This window comes from Rattus norvegicus, chromosome 7 (genome assembly GCF_021556685.1).
Source record: "Rattus norvegicus strain SHRSP/BbbUtx chromosome 7, alternate assembly SHRSP_T2T, whole genome shotgun sequence".
Lineage (NCBI taxonomy): Eukaryota > Metazoa > Chordata > Mammalia > Rodentia > Muridae > Rattus > Rattus norvegicus.
The window spans coordinates 130,138,376-130,156,511 of record NC_141540.1 but is presented as its reverse complement, the minus strand read 5'-3'; the positions used below and the strand labels follow the sequence as shown (position 1 = coordinate 130,156,511).

The window sequence follows — 18,136 nt, the reverse complement described above, 5'->3', positions numbered from 1 at the left end:
AAAAGTCCAAACCGAGGTTCCTCCTCAAGCATTTCAGCAAAACAAACTTAAGAAGAGCCTACGTGATTAACTATTTCCTTACCAAATGGGTTTTGTGTTGTTATCGTTGTTGCTGGGAGATAGTCCCATGTAGCCCAGGCTGGCCTCAAATTCATGAGGATGACTTTGAACTTCCTGATCCTCTGTCTCCTCCTGAGGGCTGGGATTATAGGTGTGCTCTACGGTGACTGCCTTATTCAGAGCTCGGCACAGCTGGGCAGGGGGCCTACCAGTTTCACTACGTTCTAAGCCTCTCCTACTAAATGTGTATGAATAGACGAAGGTTCGAGAGAATGGTGTGGCGACAGAGAAGAAGATTATGCTTCAGAGAAAAACTACAGTACGCTGTGCTGAGACCTGCTAACCATTTTTGGAATGTCATTACGACGACTTATGACCTATAGACTGACCTGGAGAGTGGCTTTCCATACTCCTCCATCTGCATTCATTCTCTCTCTCTCTCTCTCTCTCTCTCTCTCTCACACACACACACACACACACACACACACACACACACACACACACACACACACTTTCCAACATAGACTCACTAATAACAGGAACTGCTCTGTTCCTGAAACTCCAAGCTCCAGACGCGTTGATGCTGTTCCAGAGGATAACTCCCAAGTGCTGGCCACCAGGGGAGGCCAGCCATCTCCACGCTGCCAGAAATGCGGGCATTCAAGATGCCAGCCAGGAAACATGCTTTGAGTTCAGCTCCAGAAATCTTGGCTAACTCCTTTCTGGACGCTGGCTGATCTTGTTTGCTCTGATGATTTGCCTCTGCTATGCTTTAATCCTATGGGAACAGTATCTTGAGCCAGACATGGTGGCGCACACCTTTAAGCCCAGCGCTCGAAAGCAGAGGCAGGTGGATCTCTGTAAATTGGAGGCCAGATTGGTCTACATAGTGGGTTCCAGGATGTAGAGAGACCCTGGCTCCAAAAAAAAAAATGTGCATATTATTTTGGTTGGTAGAACCCTCTGCTAAGGACATACTCTATTCTTGGGTACCTGCCTGACGCTCATCAAATTCCCCCGTTCTTTCCTATGTTCTTTCTAGGGTCTCAAATGTGCCTCCACAGTCATCTACAGTATGCTTGCACCAAAAATTAAAAAAACCTTCAACATCTGAACAGTATGATTTGAGCCAGACACCTTACCCATGACACATTATGGTTACAATTATGCCCCACATTCTGATCTAAGTGGATACCTCGTTCTAAGTGCCGGGCATGGTGGAACATGTCTTTAAACCCAGCACGTGAGTGTCTCTGTGAGTTTGAGGCCAGCCTGGTCTCTGTAGTGAGTTCCTGGCCAGCCATAGTGAAACCCTGTCTCAAAAAATAATAAATTTTACAAAGTTATCTAATTGCAACGCCATTAATAAGAGTGGCGCTGGTGCTTTAAATTCCTACCGAACAGGCCAAGTCGAGACCACACAATCAGACCACCAACTAATTACAAAAAAACAAACAAACAAAAAAGCTTTTCTTGTCTGTCTCTACAAATACGTGACCTTTTGCTCCTTCACAGAGTACAACCTCCACTTATGAGCAGCAGAATACTCAAAACTCTTTATGGCTCAACGGTTTAGAGCACCAGCTGCTCCTCTATAGGACCCAGGTTCAATTCCCAGCACCCACATTGTAGCTCACAGCTGTCTGTAAATCCAGTTCCAAGGGACCCACCAGACCAGGCACGCACATATCTGTGCGTGTGGACAAAATACACATACATATAAAATAATAAATACTTTAAAAACTTGAGAATGCATACATTTCTCTTACGTCGACGATATGTTACGCGACCTTATATTCAGCAATGGGCTCTTTGCTACAGCATCAAAAGCATGAGCAATTAAAAAGTATTTTCAATAACAACAAAAACAAATGGGTTTCGTGTCTATGAAGATAAGTGCCTATGGTCCTTACTGCTCAAGAGACCGAGGTAGGAAGATCACCTGAGACCAGAATTCAAAATGAATCTGGGCAAGAAAACAGGGGAGTGTACAGGAACTCTTTCCTGTAGCCCCTATTCTCAGAGGCTGAGGCAGAAGAACTCTCAAGAGTTTGATGCCAGCCTGGGCTACAGCGAATCCTTATATTATCATCATCATCGTCATTGTCACTGTCATCATCATCGTCACATATATTTTAAATTTGTTACATCTATTTACTTGTGCATGTATACATATGAGCACATACATGTTCCATGGCTCACGTGTGAAAGTCCTTCCACCGTGTGGGTTCCCCAGGGATTGATCTAGTTGTCAGGTTTGGCAGCAAGCTCCTTTAACCACTAAGCCATCTTGCTGGCCCTACATTCTTTGTATATTCAAAATCCATAAAGAATCCTTATAGCCCAACAATAAGCAAAGTGATCTGTAAGTTAGGAAACGCCTTCACTTTTCTCCAAAGACACACACATGAACAACGAACTCACGTCAATAAGCTTAACATCACTGCACACTAGGAAACCACAAAGCCACCATCAAATACCACGCCACATCCGACAGAATAACTGCAATTAAAAAAAAAGAAAGAAATAAGCACCAGACAGGCTTCAGGAACCAGGAGGTAAAGAAGTTAAGAAGTTAGAAGCTCATGCACAGATGATAGAAGTTTGGTGGGAAAGAGTTTGGAAGTTCCTCAAAGCTGTCATATCACCTAGCAATTCCATTCCTTGGGACAGAACCAAAAGAAAGAAGTGTAAACACGTATTACATAAATACGTGAACAAACATGTTTGTGCTGGTGGTAGCAATATTCACATATCAGCAAATAGGAACCAGCTGGAGAGATGGCCCAGCCGTTAAGAGGGTAGACCTAGCTCAGCCCAGCGGTGGTGTCCCACTTAAGAGACAAAGGTAGGTAGAGAGAGGACTCAGTGGTTAAGAGCACTGACTGCTCTTCCAGAGGTCCTGAGTTCAAATCCCAGCAAACACATGATGGCTCACAACCATCTGTAATGGGATTCGATGCCTTCTGAAGATAGCTACAGTGTATTCATATACATGAAATGAATAAATCTTTGAGAGAGAGAGAGAGAGAGAGAGAGAGAGAGAGAGAGAGAGAGGAGAGAAAGGTAGCTGTAAGTTTGAGGCCAGCCTTGGTTTACAGAGCTAGTTACAGTACAGCCAGGACTGCACAGAAACCCGGCCTCAAAACAAAAAAAGGCATGGAGAGTTAAGAGCACTGACTGCTCTTCCAGAGGTCCTGAGTTCAAATCCCAGCAACCACATGGTGGCTCACAACCATCAGTAAAGGGATCCGATGCCCTCTTCTTGTGTGTCTGAAGACAGCTGCAGTGTACTCATATGCAGATGCTCCTCTTGCAAAAGGACATAGGTTCGATTCCCAGTACCCAATTGGGGGGCTCACAACCAGCTGTATCTCTAGTTCCAGGGAATCAAATGCCCTCTTCTGGCCCCCAAGGGCCTCTGTATGCATATGCATGTGGTGCACATACAGTCAAGCAGGCATGTGCATGTGAGAACACACACATACACCTGATATGTTTTAAAATAGAAACAACCTATATATCCACCCACAAATAAATGGATAAGCCAAATACCATGCATAAAGACAATAGAATATTTTTCTAGCCTTAAGTTAGAGTGAAGTGATATGATCTTACAAGACGGGTGAGGCTCAGAAAGGCGAAGGAGTAAAAGAAGCCAAACTCAGAGAGTCGTCTTATAATCCCGTTGATATGGAACAGCAATAATGGTGAAGAGAAACTGTGTTCTCAGCTGACTGGTCAGCCGAAGAGGGCAACTCGGAAAAATGGCTAACATGTCTGCGACATTCTCTGGAGCGATGAAAATATTTTGGGATCCAACCAACCTGGCATACAAGACCATAAACGTAAAGAATGGCCCTGGACTGTTAATAAAAGTAGGCAGTTTCAGGTAAGGAACATTTCACCTTAATTGAAAGATGAAAACCACACTGTGGGCAGGCTTGGGCCTGCACGACCCGTCAGCTTCGTCTATAAAAAGAAGAGGTAGGATCGGCAGAGCAAGCTTCACCTTGAGCTCATGACCAGTATAGAAATGCAGGTTCCCGCACGGTAGAGGGAGAGAACTGACTCCCACCAGCTATCCTCTGATGTCCACAGTGGTCCTGTGGGCCATGTACTCATTTACACAGGGATAAAGAAATAAAACGTAATAATTCAAAGCATAAAAAAAAAAGAAAGAAAGAAATGCAGGTCCCATCCAGGCCCAGACTCAGAACCCACCCTGAACAAGCTCTCCAGGTGACCTCACCACAGGAGGCGCATTTCCAGGGGCACTTACTAAAAATGAGATAAACGGCCCATGAGAACATCAGTACATACATAGAGTGTTTTCATGGGCACAGGCGAGTGCCTGAAAGAAGATAGTCCAGTGACAGAAACAGGAAGCAGAGAAAGCCACTGACAGGGCCGAGTCCCACTGAAGGTCTGTTGGTCCCTAAAGAGAAGTGCCGAGACACAGGACGTGACATCAGTGCCTACCATACACTGCCCTGAGGAGGGAAGCAGAGGATGGATAGGCAGAGCGTTCCACATGGCTCTCCATGTGCGGGCTTCTGCCCAAAGGCCAGAGAGAGACATGGTATCTCACACTGTCACTTAGGAAATGTCCTTGGAGTGAGTATGTGCAGATGACAGACCTGAGTCCCCACGTCTAAGGACGGGTTTTGTCATTAACCCTCTGAAATTTGGTCTCCCTCCCTGTAAAGAGGCCCAATAATCAACTTCACAAAATGGTATTGGCAGGTAAACTGAGATAAGAAAGTTCAAAGCAAATCATCCTACACAGGGACAACTGGTTAGATGTTGTCTAGTTCTGTTCACAACTTTACACAAGCCAGGGTCATCTAGGAAGAAGAAACTTCCATTGAGAAAATGCCCCCATCAGATTGGCCTACAGGCAAGTCTGTGGATCGATGATGATGATGATGATGATGATTGATTGATTGATTGATTGATTGATTATTGATTGATTGATGTAGGCAGGCCCAGCCCATTATGGGTGGTGCCACCCCTGGGCAGGCAGTTCTGGATCATATAAGAAAGCAAGCTGAACAAGCCATGAGGAGCAAACCAGGAAGCAGAACCCCTCCATGGCCTCTGCTTCAGTCCCTGCCTCCCGGTTCCTGCCTTCAGTTCCTACCCTGACTTCCCTTCGTGATGGACTGTAAGCTGAAATAAACCCTTTCCTTCCCAAGTTGCTTCTGATCATGGTGTTTTACCTCAACAGTAGAAACCCAACAAGGCCAGGCTTGTGACATCAAAATGTGTGATGGCGTATGGCAACGAGAGCAGATACCTACATCAGGACCAGATGACACACACGCCCACTCTACTCAGCCATGATGTGCCTAACCCCAACTGAGTCAGCACACTTGGGTAGAACAGGCAGTGAGCTTAAGCTAGGGACCCCCAGAATCCTAGGATGAAGGGTAGAGAAATATTTCCACCCCTCATGTTAGACACTATACAAGCTCTCCATCCCTTGAAAAACTAGTTACGAATAGGCTACTTCCTAGAATTCGTTCATTCACTTCCAGAATCAAATGCTGTAGGAGAAATGCTATAGGTGAAAGAAGACTCGATAATTCTTAAGATTATATTTCACCTGTGGCATGGTGGGGCGCCACAGCTGTTAACAGTTCTCTCAAGACTAGACAATCAGGTAAAACAAGACCCCAAGTATCCACAAGCACGGTGGGCCTAGCAAACACCGTCTCTAATACTGTCAGCCCCAATCAAACTGTACCCATCTCTTGCCCCTATATCAACCCAGAACTATGCCACACTCTTTGAACCTGGGCCCAGCTTTGTACCCAGATGAAGTCACTTAGCTCTCTTGGGGAAGCCACCCATGTTCAGTTCAACCATCATGACAGCCCCACCTTGCAAGGGTCAGGGGGCTCATAACTGAGCCTTATTAGCAGAGAGCAGCTCAAGGAAGAGCCCTAAACATGAAACTGACCTTAATCTTAACCCCATCCAAAAATGAACCTCCAGGCCAGACTGACAGAGAATGGAGGAATATTCAAAGCTTAATGCCAGCCCCAGCCTTTTGCTGCCCAATGTCACTGAAAATTGAAACAAAAAAAAAAAAAATGGGGACACTTCAAGTAATACTCACAGAAGAAAGGGAAGCCTGGGGCTCTGTGTTCCAGAAAGAGTCACAGACAGAAAAGCCTACCAGAACATTAAGAGATCCCTACGGCTATAAGGCTTTGCTGAAGCTAGACAGTGACCCTTTACTGGAGGAGGGGCCCACAGTAGCCTGCACACTTAGTCACCTGTACCCAGTGTGTGAACCAGCTTGGCTCCAGAATTATCACACTCGAGTGTGCTCTCTCTCTCTCTCTCTCTCTCTCACACACACACACACACACACACACACAAACACACACACAAACACACACACAAACACACACACAAACACACACACAAACACACACACACAAACACACACACAAACACACACACTCTTTCTCTCTCACACACATACACACACACACTCTCTCTCTCTCACACACAGACACACTCCCTCACACACACACACACACTCTCTCTCTCATACTCTCATTCTCTCTCTCTCTCTTACACACACACACACACTCTCTCACTCTTTCTCTCTCTCACACACACACTCTCTCTCTCTCTCTCTCTCTCACACACACACACACACACACACACACACACACACACACACACACACAAGCATAGACTGGACCCTTCTGCCTATCTTGGAGCTAAAGCTATACATGCACTGCCCTTCCTGCTAGGAGTTACACATATGCCAAGTCTGTTTTAAGCACTGCCTCCTGGGAGCTCAAACCTGTTGGCCAAGTCACCAGCCACAAACCTATTCCCACTTCAGTTTTCATCCTCACTATGATTTTTTTTCTCTTCGGGATGTTCATGGGATCTCATCATATAGAAAGCCATGGGAAGCTAAACCCAGTCATGTTCCAGGCTGGAGGGAGCTCTACCACCCTGTGGTCCCAGAAGATCCTTCCTAACACTTATTGGGACACACAAGCCATGATCTAACTGCTACCCTGTGCTATCCCAGCCCAGAGCCGAGACCTGGTGCTCTAGGCCCAGCCCTAGAATTCTGTTCAGTCCACACAAGCCCTTTTTCATCTCAGAATGCCCAGTGTCAGCAGAGGTCACTACGTGACAACTGTATGGGGCCCTGTTACACCACCACTGCCTATGACAAGCACAGCACGTCGAGGAAGGATCTGTGAGGAGGGCAGAACTCACCGACATCCGAGTCTTTGTGGGTCTTGATTACCTCGGCAAGCTCAAAGTTCCCTGCAATAATGGCCACCTGGGAGAAAGGTGAAGACAAGAGGTCAAGGTGACTCAGCAACCCAGATAGCCCACCCTCATCCCATCAGCTCCTACTGGGATCCTCCGTGAGGCATTTCCTCCCAAAGCCACTCTCCTCTCAAGTCAGCCATCGATGTCTCCAGGGACATCACTTCCTACAGACAAGAGACAAGGATGCCGGGTAGGGCTGGCCCACTACCGTCATCTGCCTAAGTCCTGGGGTGCTTCTGGGACATGAGGCTTAAAGTTAAAGCATGAACAGATCTGCTCACACTGGTAGAACGTTTAATCTGCTCCTATATGCAGCCACAATTCCTATCTCAGTCACGGCCCCATAGCTTTCAGCCCTCATTCTTCTTGTGTCCTCCAAACCCGGCCATAGAATAGGCCTGACAAGTCTACTTCTGGGTGTGCTCAAACCTTCCTCCTCTGCCTCACACTCCCAGACATGGCCAAAGCAGCTTGTCTTTCTGACATTCTCGGGGCCTCTGCTCCAACTAAGAATAACAGACACCTCCCTTCCTGCTGTTCTCATGGTCCATAAATCTCCACGACACCTTCAGCTCCTCCAAAACTCCAGGCCACAGAGATGATAGCTACCTGGTTAGCCAGTGCCAACCAGCCTAGCAGACAAACCACTCAGAAATATAACCTGGGTCAAATCATGTGTAGTAGAGATCACAGCCATCTCAACTTTGTTTCCTGAACCCCTGCCTGCTTCTGGGGAATCAGGCCCACCACGACTGTCTTTCTGTCTTCTCCATTTAACTTTCCCAGGGTTCTGGAGTCATGTGATATTTTTCCATGGTAGGAGGATAGAAGGAAGCACCAAACATTCCCTCAAATTCTGGGCACCACGCTAGCCCACTCACAGCTCCACCTTCCATGGCAGTCTTGAGAGTGAGCACTCCCTTTTTGCCCTCTGAAGAAGAGTCAAGGTTCAGAGTCAAGTGACAATGGGGACTCAAAAGCAACCTCCCGGCTCAGCCTGTACCTGGAAGGCTGTCTGGCTGTTGTAATTGCGGACGTCCTTGTTGGCACCACGGAAAAGCAGGACGCGGGCACAGCTCTCCTGTTGGGGGGCAGCAGCCATCAGTCACACTGGGCAGCAGGAAAGGGAGGGCTAGGCCATAGCAGGGACATGCGGTGTACACAAGCCCTCCAGTGCATACCTAGGCTTCACACACACACACGTACTCAAGTGTCTTCAGTGCATACCCAGGGTAGGTAGCTCTCATCTGAGAGCTAGTTTCTAAGAACATACATGGGGATCTATTGACACATGTGCGTTCAGAGAACAGATGTGTTCTGAGTAGGCCACCCAGTGACCTCTACTCAGACTGGACACAGAACATGCACATGGAGTACACGCATCCCATACAAGTTGGGACGTACAGTCACCTGTGTGCAGGCACATCCACACACAGAGTCACGCTTTACCACAGAGGGGTGAGACTCAAGACATACCTGGTTATAGAGGGCACAGATGTGCAAGGCTGTGTTTCCCGAGGCGTTCTGGGCACCCATGTTGGCCCCATAGAACAGCAGGTGCTCCAAGTGCTGTACATGCCCAAAGCGACAGGCCTGAGGAGAAGAGAGGTATTGAAGCATCCCAGACAGAGGCCAGGGCCACCTGCATACAGCCTGGACCCAACCTAGGTCCCCCACCCTGCTCACCTGATGGATCTCCTGCCAGCCATTCTCGTCAGTGGTCCCCAACTGTGCGTGATCATGGAGAAGCAGCTCACAGCAGAGGGCATCCCCGCCCCCTAGGGCACTATGGTACAGGGGCGTCAGGCCGCGGCTGTCCTTGTAGTCAGGTGAAGCCCCCAGGTCCAGCAGGGTCTGAGGGTAAGGCACCTCAGAATCCATGCCAAGCCCAGCTTTCTGCATTGAGTCCCTCCAGACCGGGGTCCTGCCCTCACTAACCGTCAATGCTCCCGCATTCCGCTGTCGGGTGGCGCAGTGGACAGCGGTTAGCCCATCTCGGGTTCGGAAGTCCAGATGAGCACCGCCATTGCGAAGAACCTTCAGGAGGTCAGTGGCGTTGTCCAACTGTGCTGCAAGGCTCAGAGGGCACTCTGGGTTTGGACATAAATAAAGGTTAGGGCCCCAGCCAGTCAATAATACAGGCCCTCCCTGTTCTTCTCCTCACCTCCTGAGTCAGGGTCATGGAAATTGGGGTCCAGCCCCTTGTCCAGCAGGCGGGCCACCTTGTCTGTGCTGTGTAGCTGGACATAGTCCATGAACTTCTTCAGGTTTGCCTAGAACAACAGCCATCCCAGTCAGCTGGGTGCCACAGCTAGGGTCATCTTACCATCACCCCCTTCCTCCAGTAAGCTCCAGACCACCTGTAAGGCAAACACTGTCCCCGACCCCGACAGGTCTAACCTGTCACCCACCTTGCTCATCCTCAAATCCAGAACTCATTCTAGCTTGGCTGGACCCATGTGCTTTCAAAGCCTTTTTCTGCTATCATCCTGAGCCTGGTCACTCTCATCCCAAACTGGTCACCCTAGTCACAGACCCCAACAAAGACCCTTCCCTCAGCCTAAAAGAGCAGTGAGGCCATTCCGGCCAGTGTCAGATCCTAACAACTCCTGTCTCATTCCTCCGGCCCACTTTATGGGGTCCTTCTACATTCGATGGTAGACCCCTAGCACACCCACGACATGACTTTGTCTTTCTATTCCTTCCCCAGACAAAGCTTCACTGGCTTCGTCTGGTGGCACAGATGCCACCCACACAGGGCAAGGTGTCCCAGCCCAGGCATCTACAAGCAGCATGTACCACAGACAAAAAAGGGTGCCTTGTGGACCAGCATCAGGGGTCAGGGTGATGAAACCATAGAAGAAAAACTATGCAAATCCTCTAGGAAGACCTTAGCCAGTCCCGAGGTAACAGAGAGAGTGTAAGGATAGCTGAACCCAGGCAAGCCACGGGACAGGGCGGCAGTTAGAAGTTCAGATCCATCCTAAAACCAAATGACTCTCTGAAAAATAAAGCAAGTAGTTCTCGTGTCTTAGGGGCACCTGAGAAAAGTGCTGGAGAACCCAGGGTGACGGGGTCACACAAGGGCCAGTGGAGGGAGACAGAGACCTCTCTGACATGGTCTCTACCCAGCATAGAGTCATGACCACTGACTGTCACCTGTCCTGGGGCAACATAAAAGTCTGCCACAGAAGCCTGAGGATCTGGGACCATAGAGTCATAAAAACCTTCCCCTAAACTTCAAAGATCGTCAAGGAAGTGTCCCCTGAACAAATTCCCATTGGCTCAAGGAACTGGGGGACTTGGAAAGGGGCTATGACACCCACCTTGCCCCCTGGACACCAAGAGGAGGAGTTTAGTACCCCCCTCAAAAAAATCGAATGGAGTCAGGTCTACAGGGAGTAGGTTCCAGAACAAGTTATGTACCCAGGCAACAGAGCCTCCCTAGTCAGACAGATCTGGGCCAGCTTCACAGCAGGTGACTCAACCTCTCTGCCTCACCTGTAAATGTGTAGCAAATCCCACCTGGAAGAGAACTAATGAGATGCCTAATTGTGTGTCCTTCGTACTAGGGAACATTAAGCATTCAAACTCTTGCCCTCAGAGCCAAACACACTGAATACTTATTCGCTTCCCTTCCCCGCCCCTCAGCTTCTAACAAGGCTCTCACCCCATCCCAGCCAAACTCTGATTAAACAGCTGTGGGCATAGAGTCTATGCCTGGCTCCAGATCAGGTCCTGAAACCCACTTCAGGGAAAGCAGGCTAGACCAAGCCAGGATGGGGGCAGTGGTCTTGGGGAGTCCTCCCCCACCCCAGGGACTGTCTCTTTACCTTTGTGTGCAGCTTTGCAAACTGCTTGTCATCTATGAGGTTCTGGGCATAAACTCTCCGCTTGTATCGAAACTGCTCGGATAAAGAAAAGGTGGAGAGAAGGCACCCACACAGGCCCATGTGAGCAAGCGGTGGCCACCACCTCGTGGCTGCTCACTGCTCACCTCCCTCCTGCCCACACCGTCGCTGCAGCACAGCCATACAAGTCCCGGACGCACACTTACAGAGTGGACAGACAAGAGCCGACAGCCACTGACGACCCCCTACCACACAGAAACGATGTGTGGTCCAGAGAAGTACTTGGCCAATTCACAGCCTGGCAGGCCTATAGCCTGCCTGTCTGCCTCGTGTCCTCCGCCAGGACCTGGAAAGCTCTAGTGCTCTCCCAAGATCTGAAACTAAGCTTCTCTTCCTACACACTTCCACTCCAAGGAGAAATAACCCAATTCCTGGTGCTACCCATGAGGGTCAGACCAACTTTGACCTTGCTGCACAAACACAAACACACACACACACACACACACACACACACACACAAAGACCTTCCTATTAGGACTCAGTCTCCATTCCTATGGAATGTCACTCCAATCACCTCTATATGTCATAAATGGTGTTAATATTTTGGGCTAACCTCAGAAGACTTGGGAGTGAGAGGCAAGAGACACATGTGTACCCAAATAACACTGCTCGTTCACGCCACGAGACCCTTAGCGCGCGCACGCTCTCTCTCTCACACACACACACTTCTCCCTCCGGTGCTCAGACTGCTCACACCATGTGCCCCGAGTGCGTGTGCTGCATGTGCTCATTGTGTGCTGTCCATATTGCTTGCCGCAAGCGCTCTCTACACTACCCGCTCTCCAGGCTTAAGCTGCAGCACACCACTGTGGTAACACATGCAGCTCGCACTTCACCCTACCCACTGCACTCGGTGTACCCACCTCGGTCTCTCAGCACACTGCTCAGGCTGCACACAGCCCCCCACCGCTCCTGTCGCCAACTCCTCCCGGCCTGCCCTTCACTGCTCCAGCCACGGAGCTCAAAGATCACACACCCTGTGCGCTCCATTCCACCCCCACCCTGGTCTGCCCAGCACCTCCAGATAGGGCAGGGGCGTGTCCAGGTTAGGCGGGTAGTCCTGTAAGAGCCGCTCTTCATCCAGGAACTTGCCGGCGCGACCCCGGGAGGGAGGCTGGAATAGCCCGTAGTTGAGCGCGTCCTGAAGGCTGTGGTTGAGGGCGCAGAGCACACGCTGCTTGGCGGCCCACACGGGCGCGGTTGGATCCAGACGCAGGCACTTCTGCAGCGGAGCGAGTCGTGAGCCCGGACCTGCGGGCGCAGGGCACCGCGCCCCGGGCCCCGCTTTGGAGGGCTAGTTGGGGAGCGAGAGCAAGGACCCCGCGCCACCGCGCTGGAGGCCGAGGCCCCGCCCCGGGGCTGAGCTTCCAGGGCCCCGCCCCGGTGATGGGGAGGGTCCCGCGGAGGCGGCGGGGGAGGGGCGAGTGGCCACGGCCGGGGGTCCTAGCGCAGGGCGCGCCCGGCGGGGGTCACTGCTAGCGGGCCACACAGGGGTACGGCGAGATCGCGAAGGCTCACCGTTTGTTGCAGGTCCGGGATGCCGACGCGCACGACCACGGCGCTGGCCCCGGGGCCGTCCATCCCGGTGCTAGCGCCGGGGCCCGGACTGTTCCCGGCGGAGAGAGGAGCGCACGGGGACTCCGCGCGGCGCCCTGGCCCCCCCTGACCCCCCGCCAGAGTCCCGCCGACCGCGCTACGCGGGAGGGGGCCGGGGGGGGCCGGGGCCGGGGCCAGCGCGGGGGACAGCGGCTCCGGGGGCTCCGCAGGCGCAGCGGCGGCGGCGACGGCGGCACGGTTTAGCTGCATCGGCCCCGGCTTCGAGCGGCGCCTGCCTTCCCCGGGGGCGGGGGCGGCGGGGGGAGGGGGCCCGAGCCCGGAGCGGAGCGGAGGCGGGGAGGGGGCCGCGCCGGAGGCGGGGATGGGAAGCCCGCGGCCGGGAAAATGGGGTCCCCCGCGGGGTCGGGGCGGCGTGGGCGTGTGGTGCAGAGGGCGGGGGCCGGGGGCCCGCGCCGGGGAGGGGGGGTTGGCTGTCGAGGGGGAGTGGCTGACACAGCGGGGGGGGGATGGCACGCCGCGCTTCCGCTGCAGGCGAGCGTCGCAGACCACCGTACTAGGGTGACGGAGGGTTCTGGAGCTGGGTGGGGACGCGTCGGGGCAAGAGGACCCACAGGCCGACTGAGAGGGAGAGACAAGCAGGAAAATTGGTGTCCCGGGGTAGAAATCTCCCTAATCTGCCGACCCCACTCCAGACCCCAAGGATGTGGTGGGGTCACCCGGGCACCGTGCTGGGTGGGAGTCGGAAGGCTGCAGACCCCAGGCGCGAGCAGGGCCTGCAGTCCACGGAAGCGACCCCCCAAACCAACCCTTCTAACCGCGCCCAGGGTGTTCCTCTCGGCCCCCACCGCAACCGAGTTTGGGGAGCCTGTTCGGACTCTGTGGCCTCCCGCACCTTGGCTAGCCCAACCCTGCAGCTGGTCGCCCCCTCCCCGTCACCTTAGCGACAGCAGGCTGGGGGCGCGACCTACGAGGAAAGGCTTAGGGGAGGGGGCGCCACTAGTCTCCACCTGCGACGGGGAACTGAATTTTAGTTTCACACGTTGTCGTGGCAACGCGGGAGGGGGTGACGAGTGGGCGGGGAGGGGAGCGCTGCGAGTGAACCAACTCAGGCGCCGCCCGCGTGGCGTGCCAGCCTTAGCCCGGCGCTGCCTCGGAAATGCCCAACGCACGGGGGCCCAGCTGCCACGGCTGAGAAAAGGTGCAGCCCCTGAATGGATGAATTGCCCTACTCTCAGTAGGGTCTACTCCGGCCTTCCACCGCACTCTCCCGCATACCTAGACTTAACACCTCACCCCCTAGGCCCCAGAGAGCCACTCATCGCTGGCGGCACACACTGGACAGCTTTTGCGGAGCAGCCTGGCCGGGAACTCTGCCAGTGGCAGAAAGCATCCCCTCAGCCCCAGCCTCTCCTACCCTTTCCGTGAGCAACCCTGGATCGCCCACAAAACTGGCTATTCCTGAGCATCCCAGGAATAACCCTGGACTGCCCTGGTCCTATACACAATAGAGCCTCCCCGGATCCCACCCCCTGACCACCTGGGTCACCTTAGAAATGCCCTCAACCCACACAGAACAGTGATTGGTTAGACTCCCCCCCCCCAGAACAGCCTGCAATCCCTCACGGATCCATCACCTTCCCAAAATGTTTCATGACTCCATGTAGGGCTCTCTGACCAATCGCAATCACACAGCATTGTCCTCCGTGGACCACCTGGCTCACTCCTACATCACTACCCCTTGAGGAACAGCCTTCTCCCTAAACAAAAAGAACCGCTTACCCGACAGAGCTAAGTCTCCAGCGTCTGTGCGTCCGTTCCCTGCTACCCTCAAGCCTGGGTGGGCCCCTCCGTGCTTGGGGAGTGAAGCCCCAGTAAGCTCTGACCTCCAAGCCCCTCCCAAGGTGTGACTTGAGTGGTGGGACTTAGGGTACCCTAGGGGCTAGGGCAGGATGTAAGAGGGGCAGGAGAGGAAGGAGTCGCCCTTATCTCCAGGAAGCACCTTGGGAAGCTCAGGGCCGGGTTTCCTGTGTTCCAGCCCAGAGAGGAAACCCTGCTTCCTGACCCTGAAGTCTCTAACATCTTCCTCCCTTGCCTCTTTCCTCTCCGCCTTGACCCACGCCCCCAATTCCCTCTGGCTAAACCCAATCCCTCCCATCAAAACTTCCTCCCAACTTTATTTCCAGCCTCCCTTTCCCCTAAACTAGCTGCTGGCTGGTGGAAAATGATGGCCAGAATTCACCAGTGACAAGGCAGGAATGAAGGAATCCCATGTCCCCAGTCAGGGAGGGGGCCAGCATCCGGCACTCTGTAAACATGTCCTTGACCTGAATGGACCCAGAGCCCTGGGTCTTACCCTTTCAGGCTCACTATCCCAAACTGGACCTGGGGAAACCGCGTTAGCCTCCCCTGACAACTCCCTTGCTGAGTGAATCTAATTACCTGTGACCTTTGTTGCCAAGCTTTTGGGGAGAAAGTCTCACATTTTGTTAACCAGCTACCTGCAGACTAACCTTCTCACTCCCAGGGTGACATCAAGCCTGAGGCCTGCACAATGCCTGGCCCACACTTGGTGACTCTCACAGTACCCCAGCCTGCTTCCCGCTAAACCGAAACAGTAGCAATGCCCAGAAACACTTAAACATGGTGTCTTCCTGATAGGTTCCCAGAGAGTGGATTCATGGGATAGAGGTGTTCTAGCCATTATTTTATTGAGAATAATTCCAGGTTCCTCCTTACTCCTCCGAAGTCTCTTGAGCAGCCCCAGCTCTCATCCCTCTGGCCCATCAAACCCCATCTCTCAGGCAAGGTAACACTGCCTTGGCCCTACCTTCAAATACCAGGGCCTGTTTAGTTATTCCTTCCTTTCACGGGGGCCAAAATTCTGGAAAGATCTTATTTTGACTATCCACACTGCTTCCCCACCTCCTGGTGCACTTTTGGCTACACAGCTTCAAAAGACTTGGGGGCGGAGAAAGATTTGTGACTAGTGCATCCAGAACAGTGCATGGCATGTGGATAGGGTTGAGAGCGAACGCACAACCGTCCTCCTCAGCCACTGCTCCTGCAGCTGCTCCCTGGGCCACGGCCAAGGGTCCACTGCTTAAGCATGCCCTGGAGACACTCAAATCTCCAGTGACAGCCTCCATGCTCGGGCCTTCCACATCCTAAGTATACTGTGGCCTGTGATTCATACTTCTTCCATCCCTATCCACTGGCCCTCTGGTTGACCTCGCTTGGCCTGTAGGCCCCTCTGTTTGCTAGGTAATCTGCCTCTCTTCCACATCCTTCCTTCCTTCCATCATTCCTGCAGGCAGCCCTCTCCCTCCTGTTACTCAGCTCACCCAGGCCATCCCCGAGATGCTTTCCTCTCCCAGGCTGCGATCTCTCCCTTTGTGAACCCACCTCACCCCATGCTTCTTTACGGCTTACTCTGATCTGCCCCGATTTGGTTTCTCTTTTGTAAAGCTGCCATTGTCTTTCAACACACCCGTGATTCCTTTCTGTTGTTGTTGCTTAGCATCTGTCTTTCCCTGCCAGAGGTGGTAGAAACAGGTCTTACTAGCCTCTCTGGTTCTGCTGTGTCCAAGCCCTGGTGCCCAGTACAGCTCAGCTTGTCAGCTACATAAGTAAGTCAGAGATTAAACCGTCACCTAGAAGGTTACACCCAACTTCAGCTCAGACCTCCTCGCTGTGGAGCAGCTGAAACTCTTGAGTGATAAATTGACTATAAGCTGTCTAGATGCCCACCGTGTGTGTGTCTGTGTGTCTGTGTGTGTGTGTGTCTGTGTGTGTGCGTGTATGTGTGTTTATTGCTTCTGATTATGTAATATCTAAAGGTGTTTTCATATTTCATCTCATCTCAAGTCTGATTTTTCTTTTTCTAGGAATAAGAATCTCGTAAGATTCAGCCTTTAGCTGTTCTGTGTTTGAGATAGTCTTGCTGTGTATCCCAGGCTGCCTCCAACTCACCATCAGTGCGTCAGCCTCCAAGTTTGTTGGGTTTGCTTGGCTCCTTCCATTTCATGCTATTTCGTTTTGCTCCTCATTGCCTTTTAGTTTTGCTAAACTCCCTGAGCTGGATAGTTACCCGATTCATTTCCAGTGTTTCATTTTTTTTTTCCTAAGTTCTCCACAAGCATTTAGCACGGTTAATCTCCACTTATCCTTTGAGTTATAGTGTTGATGTGTAATATTTTTATTTCATTTTTTAATTTTCTGTTAGGTATTTTGGCTCAGGGATTACCAGGATGTGCTTATTTACATTTTCAAATGTATATTATGTACTTGCGGACTAGCTGTCAGTGACTTCTTCCTGCCTTATGGTCCAGGGGAGATGGTCTGGACAATACTGGTGCAGTTAGTGAAGAATTTCCTTGTATCTTGAAGCTGAAGGAGGAAAAAATGACACATTCTAGGACAACCTGGACTACATAATGAAATTACACCTCAAAAAAACAAAGCAAGCCAGGCATGGTGGTACACAGGTAGATCTATGAGTTCAAGACTAGCCTGGTCTACAGAGTGAGTTCCAGGACAGCCAGGGCTACACAGACCATTTTTGTCCTCAAAAACAAAAACAGGAAACAAACAAAATGTGGAGAGATGGATTAGCGATTAAGAGCGTTTGCAGTCCTTGGAGAGGACCCAGTTCAGTTCCCAACACCTGCAGGATGGCTCACAGATGATCTGTAGCTCCAGTTCCAGTGGTTCTGATGCCCCCTTCTGGCCTCTATAAGCACTGCATGTGTTCAGTGCACATACATAAAATTCAAGCGAAACACTCCTGCACATAAAATCGTTAGAAATCTTTTCTTTTTTAAGGTTTAATACATGTAATCCATGTTTTCAAGCACCAAAAACTGAAAGCCAGTCTGAGCATTTGTATGTGTATATATATATTGAATTAATGATCATCTTTTTTTTTTAATTTAATTTATTCACTTTACATCCCGTTGGCTGTCCCCCTCCCCTCCACCTCCAGTAATGTTTCTGCAGGGCTAGGCACATCCTCTCCCACTGAGGCCAGACAAGGCAGCCCAGCTAGAAGAACATATCCCACAGACAGGTAACAGCTTTTGGGATAGCCCCTCTCCAGTTGTTCGGGACCCACATGAAGACCAAGCTGCACAGCTGCTACATGGGGGAGGGGGTCCACCCTTTGTATGCTCTTTGGTTGGTAGCTCAGTCTCTGAGAGCCTCAAGGGTCCATGTTAGTTGACTGTTGGTCTTCCAGCGGAGTTCCTATCCCCTTCAGGGCGCTCAATCCTTCCCCCTACTCTTCCATAAGAGTC

General features: G+C 51.6%; 1 protein-coding gene across 5 annotated transcripts in view; it reads right to left on the bottom strand.

Moving 5' to 3' along the window:
* Nucleotides 1-14,792, bottom strand: part of Shank3 (SH3 and multiple ankyrin repeat domains 3) — a 62,297-nt gene extending 47,505 nt beyond the window's left edge. For 4 of the 5 annotated variants that reach the window (XM_087558861.1, XM_087558860.1, XM_087558857.1 and 1 more), the window contains exons 1-9: nucleotides 12,807-13,127; nucleotides 12,307-12,510; nucleotides 11,211-11,282; nucleotides 9,542-9,650; nucleotides 9,316-9,467; nucleotides 9,064-9,231; nucleotides 8,854-8,970; nucleotides 8,381-8,458; nucleotides 7,318-7,384 (exon numbers count right to left, since the gene is read on the bottom strand). In XM_087558861.1, the coding sequence (XP_087414987.1) occupies nucleotides 7,318-7,384; nucleotides 8,381-8,458; nucleotides 8,854-8,970; nucleotides 9,064-9,231; nucleotides 9,316-9,467; nucleotides 9,542-9,650; nucleotides 11,211-11,282; nucleotides 12,307-12,510; nucleotides 12,807-13,094 (1,255 nt within the window). In that variant the 5' untranslated portion in view covers nucleotides 13,095-13,127. 5 annotated transcript variants of the gene reach the window in all.
* Between the last annotated feature and the right edge of the window lie 3,344 nt (nucleotides 14,793-18,136).